Source organism: Mobula birostris, chromosome 4 (assembly GCF_030028105.1).
Source record: "Mobula birostris isolate sMobBir1 chromosome 4, sMobBir1.hap1, whole genome shotgun sequence".
NCBI classification, from domain to species: domain Eukaryota; kingdom Metazoa; phylum Chordata; class Chondrichthyes; order Myliobatiformes; family Myliobatidae; genus Mobula; species Mobula birostris.
In genome coordinates, this window is record NC_092373.1 from 28,411,531 (window position 1) to 28,424,710 (window position 13,180).

The 13,180-nt window shown below is 40.9% G+C and overlaps 1 protein-coding gene across 1 annotated transcript in view; it reads left to right on the top strand.

Moving 5' to 3' along the window:
* rasa2 (RAS p21 protein activator 2) overlaps positions 1-13,180 on the top strand; it is a 172,582-nt gene that overhangs the window by 38,683 nt on the left and 120,719 nt on the right. The window contains exon 2 of the mRNA XM_072255071.1: positions 10,196-10,313. Coding sequence (XP_072111172.1) covers positions 10,196-10,313 — 118 coding nt within the window. The remainder of the gene's footprint in view (positions 1-10,195; positions 10,314-13,180) is intronic.

The window sequence follows — 13,180 nt, forward strand, 5'->3', positions numbered from 1 at the left end:
TCTGTTGATTTTTGAAAGATCATTACTGATGCCTCCACTACCTCTCAGAATCCTTGGGTGCAGTTCATCTAGTCCAAGTGACTTGTATACCCTTAGGTCTTCCAGCTTTTTGAGCACCTTCTCCTTTGTAATCGTAGATAGAAGAAGAAGAAGAAGAAAGCCCTCATCAGGACGCCGTCATGACAGCAGTTTTTTTTAGCAGGCTTTCTTATTTTTATGAGGCGGGGTTGCTGGCTCGACGCTCAACCCAGCACGGATGGAAAGCGTGCAAGGGAGCTGGGTGGATTAGAACTCGGGTGGATTAGAACTCGGGAGCCTTCGCTCCGAAGTCCAGCGCTGATGCCACTACTCCACCAGCCAGCTACCTTTGTAAGAGTAATTACACTCAATTCTCTTCCCTCACACCCTTCAACATCTGGCACACTGCTAGTGTCTTCCACAGTGAAGACTGATGCAAAATACTCATTTAGTTTATTTGCCAAACTGCTGTAAAAAGCCATCTCATAGGCATTCACCAAACTCATTCCCTTGAGATCTATTTCCAACCTGATTTTCCCAATTGACCTGCATGTTGAAATCTTCCGTGACTATCATACCATTGCCCTTTTGACATGCTTTTTCTTTTTCTTGTTGTAATATGTAGTCCTCATCCCAGCTATTGTTGGGAGGCCTGTATATAACTGCCATCAGGGTACTTCTGCAGTTTTTTAACTCAACCCACAAGAATTCAACATCGTCCAATCCTATGTCACATCTTTCTTCTAATTTGATGCCATTCTTTATCAGCAGAGCCACGCCACCCTTCTGCCTACCTTCCAATCCCTACGATACAATGTGTAACCCTGGGCGTTTAGCTCCCAACTCCAACCATACTTTAGCCACAATCCAGTGATGGCCACAACGTCATACCTGACAGTTGGTAATAGCGCAACAAGATCATCCACCTTATTTCTTATACTTCATGCATTGAGATATAATACTCTGAATACTGCATTTGCTACCTTTTTTGATTCTGCATCCATAATTTACTGATTCTCACCCTGCTGGCTGCAATTATGTCCTATCATCTGCCTGCCTTCCTGACAGTCTGACTGCACACTACCTTTGCTTTTTTACCATCCATCCTATCCTGAGTCCTTTAACTCTGGTTCCCACCCCTCTGCCAAATTAGTTTAAATCCTCCCCAACAGCTCTATCAAACTTGCCCTTGAGAATATTGGTTCCCCTCGGATTCAGGTGCAACCCATTTCTTTTGAGCCAGTAATACCTTCCCCAGAAGAGATCCCAATGATCCAAGAACCTGAAGCCCTGCCTTCTGCACCAGTTTCTGAGCCACATATTAATCTGCCAAATTATCTTGTTTCTACCCTCACTGGCGGGTGGCACAGGCAGCAATCCAGAAATTACTTCCTGGAAGGTCCTGCTTCTCAGCTTTCTACCTAGCTCTTTAAATTCTCTTTTCAGAACTTCTTTGCTTTTCCTTCCTATGTCATTAGTACCAATATGTACCAAGACATCTGACTGCTCTCCCTCCTCCAAGATGTTGTGGATGTGATCTGAGAGGTCCCTGACCCTGGAACCCTGGAGGCATTTGAGTGTCTTGTTCACATCCACAGAATCTCCTGTTTGTTCCCTTGACTATTGAGTCCCCTATCACTGTATCAGTACCACTGCCCTCTTCTCCCTCTTTCCCTTCTGCACCACGGACCCATGCTCAGTACCAGTAACCTGGTCTCCATGGCATTCCCTTGGAGGTCATCCCCCACAATGGTATTCAAAGTGCTATACTTACTATAGAGGGGAATGGCCACAGGGCTGCTCTGCGTTAACTGCCTATTCACATTTCCATTTTTCCTGACAGTAACCCAGCTACTCGCCTCCTGCAACTTCGGTATGACCACTTTCCTGTAACTCTGATTGATTATCTCCTCACCCTCCCATACAAGCTGAAGGTCATCCAGCTGCTGCTCCAGATCCCTAACATGGTCTTCAAGGAGCTGCAGCTGGATGCACTTCATGCAGATGTGGTTCCCTGGGAGACTCTGGGTCTCTCAGAACTCCAACATTCGGCATGAAGAACACACAACAGCCATTTACTACATGAGGTACAGTGAGGAAAAAAAAAGAAACCTTAACAAAAGCTTACCCAGAGCCAACGCCTGCTTTGAGCTGAAGCCTCTTTTGAGCCAAAACCTGACACTCCTACTCCCAACAATGGCTGCATCGCTTCTCCCTTCTGTACTTTTAAATAAGTGTCACCAACCTGCGCGAAACCTTGTCTCTATGGCCTGCTCCTGCTGCTGATTGGGCCGTCGAAATGAGCCTCAACACCCACGAAACTCTCCTTTTAAACAAGTGTTACTGACCTGTGAGAAACCTCTTTGCTGTGGCCTGCTCCTGCTGCCGACTGGGCCGTCAGAACGTACCATCCCTGGAATTTGGGGAACCCACATCACAATCCCTCAACCAGAGGTATATCCTTAAGTATGGAGAGCAAACTTGTTCATAATAAGCTTGGTCTCATCAGTGTCTTGTTGAATTTGTAGCTTAAATCATCTTTAATACTGTGCTATTTGCCTTCCTAATGGCTAACCAAATGTACCCACTAGCCTTGATCTGCAAGGAAACTCCTTTCAATTACATAAAATCCTGAAAAGTGCTCCCCCTTCTATTTTCATCCCTGCTCACATATTCCATTTTCCATTCTTCACTCATTCACTGACCTTGTCTACATTCCCTTGTAGCTTCTGTCCTTTAGTTTCAGCCTCCCAAGATAAAAATGACAAGTTATTACCACTGTTTCATAAATGTTAACAATTATTTGTATATGTTAAATCGCTTGTGCTCTGAAGTAAGTGTAACAATTTAAGTGGCACCTTATCAATGACCTTCCAAGTCCAGAAGGATCTCTTCTGCTTGTTGCATTAGTGATAAACCATTAATAGATTTGTAAATTTTAATTTCCCTTTTGTAAATCCAAGTTTCTTCATTTGAATCATGTTATTGTTTTCAAAGTGCACTGTGAGCAGTTCCTTGATAAAATAAATTTTAACATTTCCCTTCTAATGTGAGAAACAGATTTGAGGTATGTGTTGTCATTCTTCCTTGAATACTGAGATTCCCTTTGGTGCATTACAATCCATTGGAACTATTCTAGACTTTTAAGATGATGCGATCAGTGTGCTCAGTATTCCCAAATTTACCTTTTTCAAAATGTTGAGATGATCATCTAAACCAGGGGTTCCTAACCTCGGGTCCACAGATCCTTGCTTAATGGTATTGGTCCATGGCATAAAAAAAGGTTGGGAACCCCTAATCTGGACCTAAGGCTTTCTGTCGTAACAATTTCTCTTTTTTTAAACTAACCCTAAGCTCTTTCAGCTTCTCTAGTAAGTGAAATTTGTGTACCTCAATTTTATCTTGTGAATATTTTTGTTTTAAGAATGTTGGTGATTTTTAACACTCACATTCTGTGTCTATTCCATTAATCTGCTAATGATTGTAGGCACCTGTCACTAACGTCTCGCACATCAGCAATAATAGAGTTGGGCAATAGAGGCCCCCTCCGTTGGTTGGGCTCAAAATGGATATTGCATCCTAGCTGTCTACTTGATACACAAGCCAGAGTGGCACGTTATGGAGAGCGAGCTGTTGCCAATGTGGCATGCTCCTCCTTCCCACACAGCTGATCAATCCAAAAGAGCGGCAGAGACCGATACAGTTTAGCACTAGCGGTGTTCTAGGAGTTGCCAGTCAGCAATGAATGCAACATCGGACTGCCTTTAGGACTCCAGCTCTGGATTTTTCCATGAGGTTTACTCCCAAAGTCTTCCCCATGAGTGGGTGTTGCTCCAAGGCAGTGGAGGTTTGAGGTCTGAGTTTTCCATCTAGATGAGCTACCAACTGTGGCTGAGGTGCCCCATATGCCCGAAGCAGCTGGCTTTAAGGTGACAATAGAAGCTTTTGTTTCCAATCCTGTTTATCCTCCGCTTGAACAAGGAAATAAGTGAAAATTATCATGTTGTTCTCTCCTGCAAATAGGTTTTCTCAATCAATGTTTTTAAAGCTTTCTGTAATCTAAACATTTCTATCTTTTCAGCTTTTATTATAAAGAATTTCTTTAGCATCGAAGTTGGATTCAAAATTGTTTATTTATTGAGATAGAGCACAAAAAAGGCCCTTCCTGCCCTTTGAGCTACACCACCAAGCAATCCTTGATTTAATCCTAGGCTAATCATGGGACAATTTACAATGACCAATTAACCTGCTAACCGATACGTCTTTAAGCTGTGGAAGGAAACTGGAGCACCCAGAGAAAACCCTTGCCATCCATGGGGGTGACATAGACTCTTCACAGATGACATTGGAATTGAACTTCGAACTCTGGCTCAAACTGCAATAGCGTTGTGATAGCCATTATATTACTTTGGCACTCATTAATGCCATGGAAGAAAGCAACTGGTAGTGGGAGTATATAACTCAAGGGTTCCACAGAATTTGTTTCAAGCTTTGCTTTTGTAATTTTTAAAAATTATATATTAACCACTTGATCTTAGAGGCTATGATTTTGAAGTTTGCTGATGATACCAAAATTAGCAGTGTTGTTGATGCTGAGGAAGAAAGTTCTGGGCTGCAGGAAGATCTAAGCAGATTGGTTGGATGGGCACAAATATAACTCGATGCAGGATATGTGAATTAATCCTTATGGGGAGAACAAACAAGATGAATGAACACACATTAAATAGCGAGATAATAAGAATTGTAAAGGAACAGAAGGATTCACTAGGCCCTGCAGATAGAAAGGTAGGTAGATTGTGGTTAAAAAGACATCTGGCTACACAGACCAAGGCATCTGATATCAGAACATTTTAGAACTCAAACGTCTTAAGCCACAGCTTGAGTACTCCATGCAGTTCTGGTCGTGCACTACAAGGAGGATGTGGTAGCGCATGAAAGGGTGCAGTGGAGGTTGATGAGGATGTGGCTAGACCTGAGAGATCGGTAGGGCGAGGTTGTTTACTTTGGAAAAAATGAGACTGAGTGGAGATTTGAGTGTGGTGTACAAATTGTGAGGCTTACTCAGAGTGAATAGAAAGAATATATTCACAAGGAGAAGAAATGGATAATTGGGGGAATACAAAGTTCAAAGCATTATTATAGTGTATATGTGTCACCATATGTTACCCTGGGTTTAATTTTCTTGTGGGCGTTCACAATAAATGTAACAAATTAATGAAAAATTAAAGACTTTAAAAAAACCAATATGCAAAAGACAGCTAATTGTGTGAATACAAAAAATACACAAAAAAGTAATAAAAAATATTGAGAGCATAAGTTTTAGAGTCCTTGAAAGTGGACACAATGAACGTCCCAGAAGCTGTTTTTGATTTATTTTCCAGCAAGTCGATGACCCCAAACATAAAGCCAAAGCTACACAGGAATGACTTAAAAACAACAAAGTTAATGTCCTAGAGTGATCACATTAGAGTCCAGACCTCAATCCAATTGAGAATTTGTAGCTGAACTTGAAAAGGGCTGATCACTTCCGATCCCCATGCCATCTGACAGAGCATGACCAGTTTTGTAAAGAAGAATGGGAAAAAATGGCAGTGTCCAGATGTGCAAAGCTGATAGAGACCTATCCACACAGACTCAAGGCTGTAATTGCTGCCAAAGGTGCAGCTACTAAATACTAACTTGAAGGGGGTGAGTAATTATGACATCAATAATTTTGAGTTTTATATTTATAATTAATTTAGATCGCTTTGTGGAGATGTGTTTTCACTTTGACATGAAAGTCTTTTTCTGTTGATCAGTGTCAAAAAAAGCCAAATTAAATCCACTGTGATTCAATGTTGTAAAACAATAAAGCATGAAAACTTCCAAGGGGGTGAATACTTTTTATAGACACTGTAAGCTATGATCCTCAGACACAATAATTTCATTATGAACCACTGGTTATTCATAAGCCAAAATAGTTTTTCAGTTGATTTGTCCTTTCAGCTAAAATATGTTTTCAAGATTGCTTTCATGATTCGAGATTGTTTATTGTCATTTTTCAGTACAGGAGTATAATGGAGGAGGAAATGAATGTTCCTCTGTTTCCAATGCAGCATTAAAAAAAACCCATAAGCAAAAAAAACACAATAAAAGAAATATAAATATAAGAGCAATTCTATAAAATACAAATAATTGTACTTTTCATGTCTTTATTGAACACATTTGTTTAATCATTCACAGTCCAGGCTGGAAAAAGTATGTGAACCCTTGTATTTAGTAACTAGTAGAATCTCCTTTAGCAACAATCACCTCCACCAAGCATTTCCTATAGCTGCTGATCAAATTTACACAACGGTGAGGAGGAATTTTAGACCATTCTTCCATACAAAACTTATAGTGCACTCTTATTTCTGGGATACTTTGCATGAGCATCCCTCTTCAGATCATGCCACTGCATTTCAATTGGGTTAAGGTCTGGACTCTGACTTGGCCATTCCAAAACATGAATTTTCTTCTTTTTAAACCATTCCGTTGTTGATTTACTCTTTGTCTTTTGGATCATTATCTTGTTGCATCATCCAACTTCTGTTAAGCTTCAGGTGACGAACTGCTACCTTGGCATTCTCCTATAAAATGTCTTGACAAAATTTTGTATTCACTGTTCCCTCAACAATTATAAGCTGTCCAGGCCTTGACGCAGCAAAGCAGCCCCAAACCACGATGCTCCTTCCACAATGCTTCACAGTTGGGATGAGATTTTGGTGTTGGTGTGCAATGCCCTTTTCCCTCTAAACACAGCAGTATGAATTTCTGCCAAAAAGTTCAATCTTTGTCTGAGCTGGCCACAGAGCATTGTCCCAGAAATGTTCTGGAACATTCAGGTGGACATTTGTAAACTTGAGATGTGCGGCATTTCTTTTTCTTTTTGGAGAATAGTGGTTTCCTCTGTGGCGTGGTGTCCTTCCATGAACACCATTCTTGTTCAGTGTTTTTCTTATAGTGGACACATGAACTGAAACTTCAGGAAGTTCTAGAGATATCTGCAGGTCTTTTGCTGTCACCCTTGGGTTCTTTTTCACCTTCTTCAGCATTGCATGTTGGTGTGATCCCTGCAGGACACCCAACCCTAGGATGAGTAGTACTGAATTTCCTCCATTGTAGACAATTTCTCTTACTGTGGACTGGTGAACACTCAGGTCTTTAGAGATGCTTTAGTAGCCTTTTCCAGCTTCATGCAGCTCAATAATTCTTCGTCTAAGGTCCTCTGAAAGTTGTTTTGATTGAGGGATGGTACGCATAAACAGATCGTTCTTGACAAGAGTATTCTTTGTCAGTAATCTGACTTTGTGTGTCCTTTTTTTTATACGTATAGGGCAGGGCACCTCTACAATCCACACTTCCAATCTCATCTCATTGATTGGAACTCCTGACTCCAAATAGCTTTTATAGAAGTCATTACCTCAGAGGTTTACATGCTCTTTTGAACCTAGACTGTGATTGTTTAAGTGGTATACTCAGTATTGACAAGAAGAAGTACAGTAGTTTGTGTGTTATTAGTTTAGGCAGATGTGTTTGTCTGTTATTGTGACTTAGATGAAGATCAGACAACATTTTATGAGTAATTAATGCAGAAAACCAGGTAAAGGGTTCACAAACTTTTTCTTGCAACTGTACATGGACTGATTGCTTATGCATAAAGTGACACTAGGTGCAGTGTATTTGTATATAAGATGACTGAGAGGAAATGATCAAGTAATGTGACTCTTGGCAAGAGGCACTCTTCTAGGTGGCAGCAGGGCATATGAAAATATAGTAAGGCAGTGACTCTGTTTGTGCAAGTATGAGGTGTAGAATAGATGAGTAAAGTGGCAGTGCATGGCGGGGGGAAGGAATGAAGAGTGGTGAGGAGTGGATGTGGTGGATGGTTTAATGGGTGTAGGTGTTGGTCAGCCTGATGACTTGGGCTGTGTAAATGTGTTTGAGTCTAGTGGCCCTGGCGTGGATGCTGTATGGAGTGGGACAAACAGTCCATGAGCAGGGTGGGTGGGATTCTGCATGATACTGCTGACCTTTTTCTGGCACATTTCTTAATATACTGTATGTCCTTGATGATGGGTAGACTAAAGCTGGTGATGCATTGGGCAGTTTTAACTAACCATTGTAGAGCACTCTTGTTTGCTGCAGTGCAATTTACATACCACACTGGTCAGAATACTCCCAACTGCCTGTTTGTAGAAGGTTGTGAGTATTGATGTGCGGATTAATGTGCTCATTGGCCTTCTCATAAAGAAGAAGCATTGATAAGCTTTTTTGACTCTGAAGGATATGTTCTGGGACCATTTGAGGTGGTGCATGATGTGCACTCCCGGGACTTTTATGAAGAATTCATTTTCCAAAGGAAAATTTAAGTCCTCAGAACCTCACTGATTTTTTTTTGTTTCAAACATACCTAATCGTTTTTGCATTGACTCATGAAAAGGTTTCCCTTTTCATTGTATTGTAATAAATTTAACTTGCATGTGTTCCTAAATATTCAAGAATTAGAAAGCATTAATAGATTTTAACATTGTGTAGAATTGCATCACTTTATTTTAGAACTTTTGATTGAGCACGCTACAGCTGAGTGCCCTTTATCCAAAATGCTTGGGGCTGCAAGTGTTTCAGATTTTGGAATAAATGATGGCTTGGGATCCTTTCCGGCTCTGAATTTATTGCCACTAGTAAGCAGTCTTATTTTACACTTGTTCATCATGCATATGTTCTTAACAATAAGAATTATTACGTTAACAGTCATATAATGAAACTTAATGTGTGCAACACAGCAGCATCGAGAGAATACCTGAATCAGCAGGCTTTCGGTCTCCATCTGCAAATGTCATGTTTTGTCTGAAAGTTTACAACACACTGTATCTTTATTTTACTTTTAGGGTTTTATGTCAGTTATAAAGACAATCAGTGTTGTAGACTTGTTCTGGTGTTAGATTTTCATCAGCAACGATCTTGGCAAACTTATCAATGAATGTCTCTGCTGCTTCGTGATCAGTAGCTGCTTTATCAACACAAGTATTTTTTTAAAAATAAATGTGCCTTTTTGGTAAATTTTGGCAACCAACCTGCTGGATATTCACAATTACCTTCAATTTCCAGTTCATCGTGATAGATCTTTGTTTGCTTCATGATCAATAAACCATTAAACGACGTATGTTCATTCTGTGGTTTGCGAACCCACGCTTTGAAAACACGATTGAGGTCTTCATTTATGACTTTATGCAGTAGTTTTTCTATTTTTCATTAACGTTTGTGTATTACTTAACTGAGGTCACTTCTCAGAACTGTCTGTGGTGCACATTGCCGGGGAGCCTTCCTAGCGCCTTGTGGAATTTGTCAATGCTCAAAAAAAATTTAGGATTTTGGATTTCTGTACTCATTCTGTATATTAGATAATCCATGTACACAATAGTAAAATGAATTAATCAGAATCAGGTTTATTATTGCTGACATATGCCATGAACTTTATTGTTTTGTGGCAGCTGTGTACTGCAAAATATAAAAATCACTATAAATTACAATAAGAATATATAAATAATGCAAAAAGAGATCATGTTTGCTGTTTTGTGCTGGGGCAGCAGGCTGAGGGTAGCAGACACCAACAGAATCAACAAACTCATTGGTAAGGCCAGTGATGTTGTGGGGATGGAACTGGACTCTCTGATGGTGGTGTCTGAAAAGAGGATGCTGTCCAAGTTGCATGCCATCTTGGACAATGTCGCCCATCCTCTACATAATGTACTGGTTGGGCACAGGAGTACATTCAGCCAGAGACTCATTCCACCGAGATGCAACACAGAACGTCATAGGAAGTCATTCCTGCCTGTGGTCATCAAACTTTACAACTCCTCCCTTGGAGGGTCAGACACCCTGAGCCAATAGGCTGGTCCTGGACATTTCCTGGCATAATCCACATACTATTATTTAATTATTTATGGTTTTATATTGCTATATCTATACTCTATTCTTGGTTGGTGCAACTGTAACGAAACCCAATTTCCCTGGGGATCAATAAAGTATGACTATGAGATAGTGAAGTGATGATCAGGATTTGCTTATGATGAAAGCACTCTATAGGCAATTTTTTGATTACTGAGTTATAGATTTGATTTATTTTTCTCAAACTATTTCTAATTTTGTTTAAAAGGCGAAGCCAAGAACCTACCTCCATGCCATGGACCAAACAAGATGCGAGATTGCTTTTGTATCATAAAACTGGACCAAGAAGAGGTTTATCGGACAAAAGTAGTTGAAAAATCTTTAAGGTAACCACTAGACATAGATATGACCTGCACTTTTGAATATTTCCATTGTGGGTTTTCCTTTATTTGTGATGCCAGCACATGGGCAGGCATCAAGAACATTCCTCACTATACCCTCACCAGTATTGTTTTGTTATTGAATTGGCTTGATTATTAAATTTATCCCACTGTGTTAACACACCTTTCCAGTTTCTCTATGGATAAGCAATTTTCAAAGGAAATGGATCTTATTTTTAATAAATTGTGTGCACAGAATGCAAGTTTGTTTGACTATAATTAAAATTATACAGCATGGAAATGGCCCTTTGGTTGTAGTTAATTGTGGAAATATTCATTTTCTATAGCATTGTTCTTCCCTCCCGGCCCCTCTCTCTGTCATGTAGTGTGCAGCTCTTTAGAAATTAGTTCAGCTATGCTTTGGAAAGGCTAGCTGTGAAATATCTTTAGTCTAATACCAGGTTTGAAACAAGTTTGGTGAATAATGCACATCAGAATCAGGTTTAAAATTTGTTGTGGTACAGTACATAAAAATTACTATAAATAGTGCAAAACAAGAATAAAATAGTGTTCATAGGTTCATAGACTATTCTGAAATATGATGGTGAAGGGGAAGAAGCTATTCGTAAAACAATTTGTATGCATCTTCAGGCTCTTGTATCTCCTCACTGATGTTAGTCTTGAGAAGAGGGCATGTCCTGGATAGTAAGGATCTATAGAAAACTTTTTGAAATGTTCTTCAAGCATTTCTCTCCTCTATTTCCCATAAAGGTGTCAAAAAATTCCATTTACTCTGTTGGCCAATCCCTTGGGGGTTGGAGAGGACATGCAAAGAGCAGCAACTCATAACAGAACCTTTTGTATAATTATCTGTGTAATGTGGGAATTAAGACTTATGAAACCTATTAAGTTGACAGTACTTTGTTAAGTAATTAGAAGGAAATATTCTGAATGACTCCTTGGAGTCATTAACAGAAAGAAAGTGAATTTGTAAAGGGTGATTTTACTTTTAAATAAGGAATATATCCTATAATTCATTAATATAGACTCAGATCATTAACATCAACTGGTGCCCTGCTTTGAATTGTCTTTGGAAACACGAAAATCAGATATATGAAATGAAATGTCTTTATTGTCATTGCATAGTACAATTTGTCATGCACCAATACAGTGAAAAAGAGATTGCAACTCTTGTTGTTCATCCATCGTTGACGTCGATGAGGACCTCAACACCATAATGATGGTGTCGAGACTAGCGCGTGATTTGGATTTAAGTGAGGGAGAGTTGCGCAGCGTCAGCCTCACTCTCTCTTCCCAATTCCCATCTGGGTCCAGTGGCAAGACAGAGTCTAGACGGCTGGAGATGGGACTAGGCGCAGTGGATGACCAGGACGTCTTCCGTGTCTTGTCCTGCTCTACACATTCCACGACGCTTGCAGAGACCGCCTTCTTAACCGTTGGACCTTCCATTGGTCTCGTCCGCTCAATCTGCCGCAGTCTGTCTGCACATGCTGGGATAGACAACTCCCTATCTCACCGAGGGTTTGAGACCCGTCGGCTACCCTCGCCTGGTTTAGCTGGCTTGTCGAAGCCGTTGCCCGGAGTGTGGCTGCTGTCGCATGCAAATAGCTACGGGGAGCCACAGGTGAGAGCTGAGTGCCAGGTGGGGACCAAAGGTGGACTAACCGCCCTGAAAAGGACGCGGCATGTTCCCCCACCAGAGGTGCTACCCCTCCCTGACACCCCATATACCCCGCAACTCTTGTACTCAACGCTATAAAACAACAAATAAACAATAAATAAAATCAAGTAACCAGCCAGTACAAGCAATGTCCAGCAGTACAAAAGCGCAGCTCAGATGCATGACAGCCATAAAACCAGTATTACAAGTAACAATTTAACAAATTTATGGATGATGCTTGATCGATTGGTTCAGAGCAATTATAGCTCTGGGGAAAAAGCTACTTTTCAGTCTGGAAGTGTGGGCATAGAAAGTCTTATAATGTCTGCCAGATGGAAGAAGTTCAAACAGATGATTGCATGGGTGTGTATTGTCCTTCCAGATGCTTGTAGCTTTCCTTAGGCAGCGTGAGCTGTAGGTGTCCTCCAGGGCTGGGAGCTGTGTCCCGATGATCTGTGCGCTAGAGACGACTCGCTGAAGTGCTTTCCTATCAGCTGCTGTACAACTGAGATACCACACAGAGATGCAGTATGATAAGATGCTCTCTATGGTGCAGCGGTAAAAGGTCACCCGCATCTGTTCAGGTAGACTAGCTTTCTTCAGCATCCTGAGGAAAAACAAGCATTGCTGTGCTTTCTTAACTATTGTTGTGGTGATACTGGACCATGTAAGGTCTTCTGAGATGTGTATTCCCAGAAACCTGAAACTGGACACTCTCTCCACTACGTCTCCGTTAATGTAGACTGGAGCATACTCGTCATCCCGTGACTTTCCAAAGTTGATAATTAGCTCCTTAGTCTTTGCTGTATTAAGAGACAGGTTGTTCTCTGAGCACCAGCTCACTAAGTTCTGTACCTCCGCTCTGTACGCTGATTTGTCTGTGTTGGAAATCAACCCAATCACTGTTGTGTCGTCTGCGAATTTGACGATGGTATTGGTGTTAAATGCAGGTACGCAGTCGTAAGTGAAGAGGGAGTAGAGTTTGGGACTCAATACACAACCTTGTGGTGTACCAGTGTTCGGGATAGTAGTGGAGGACAGGTGATGGCCCAGTCTCGCTGCCTGTGAATGCTCTGACAAGAAATTCAGAACCCAGTTGCAGAGTGATGAGCTGAGGCCTAACTGGTGGAGTTTGAAGATGAGCTTGCTAGGGATGGCAGTATTAAAAGCAGAGCTATGATCAACAAACAAC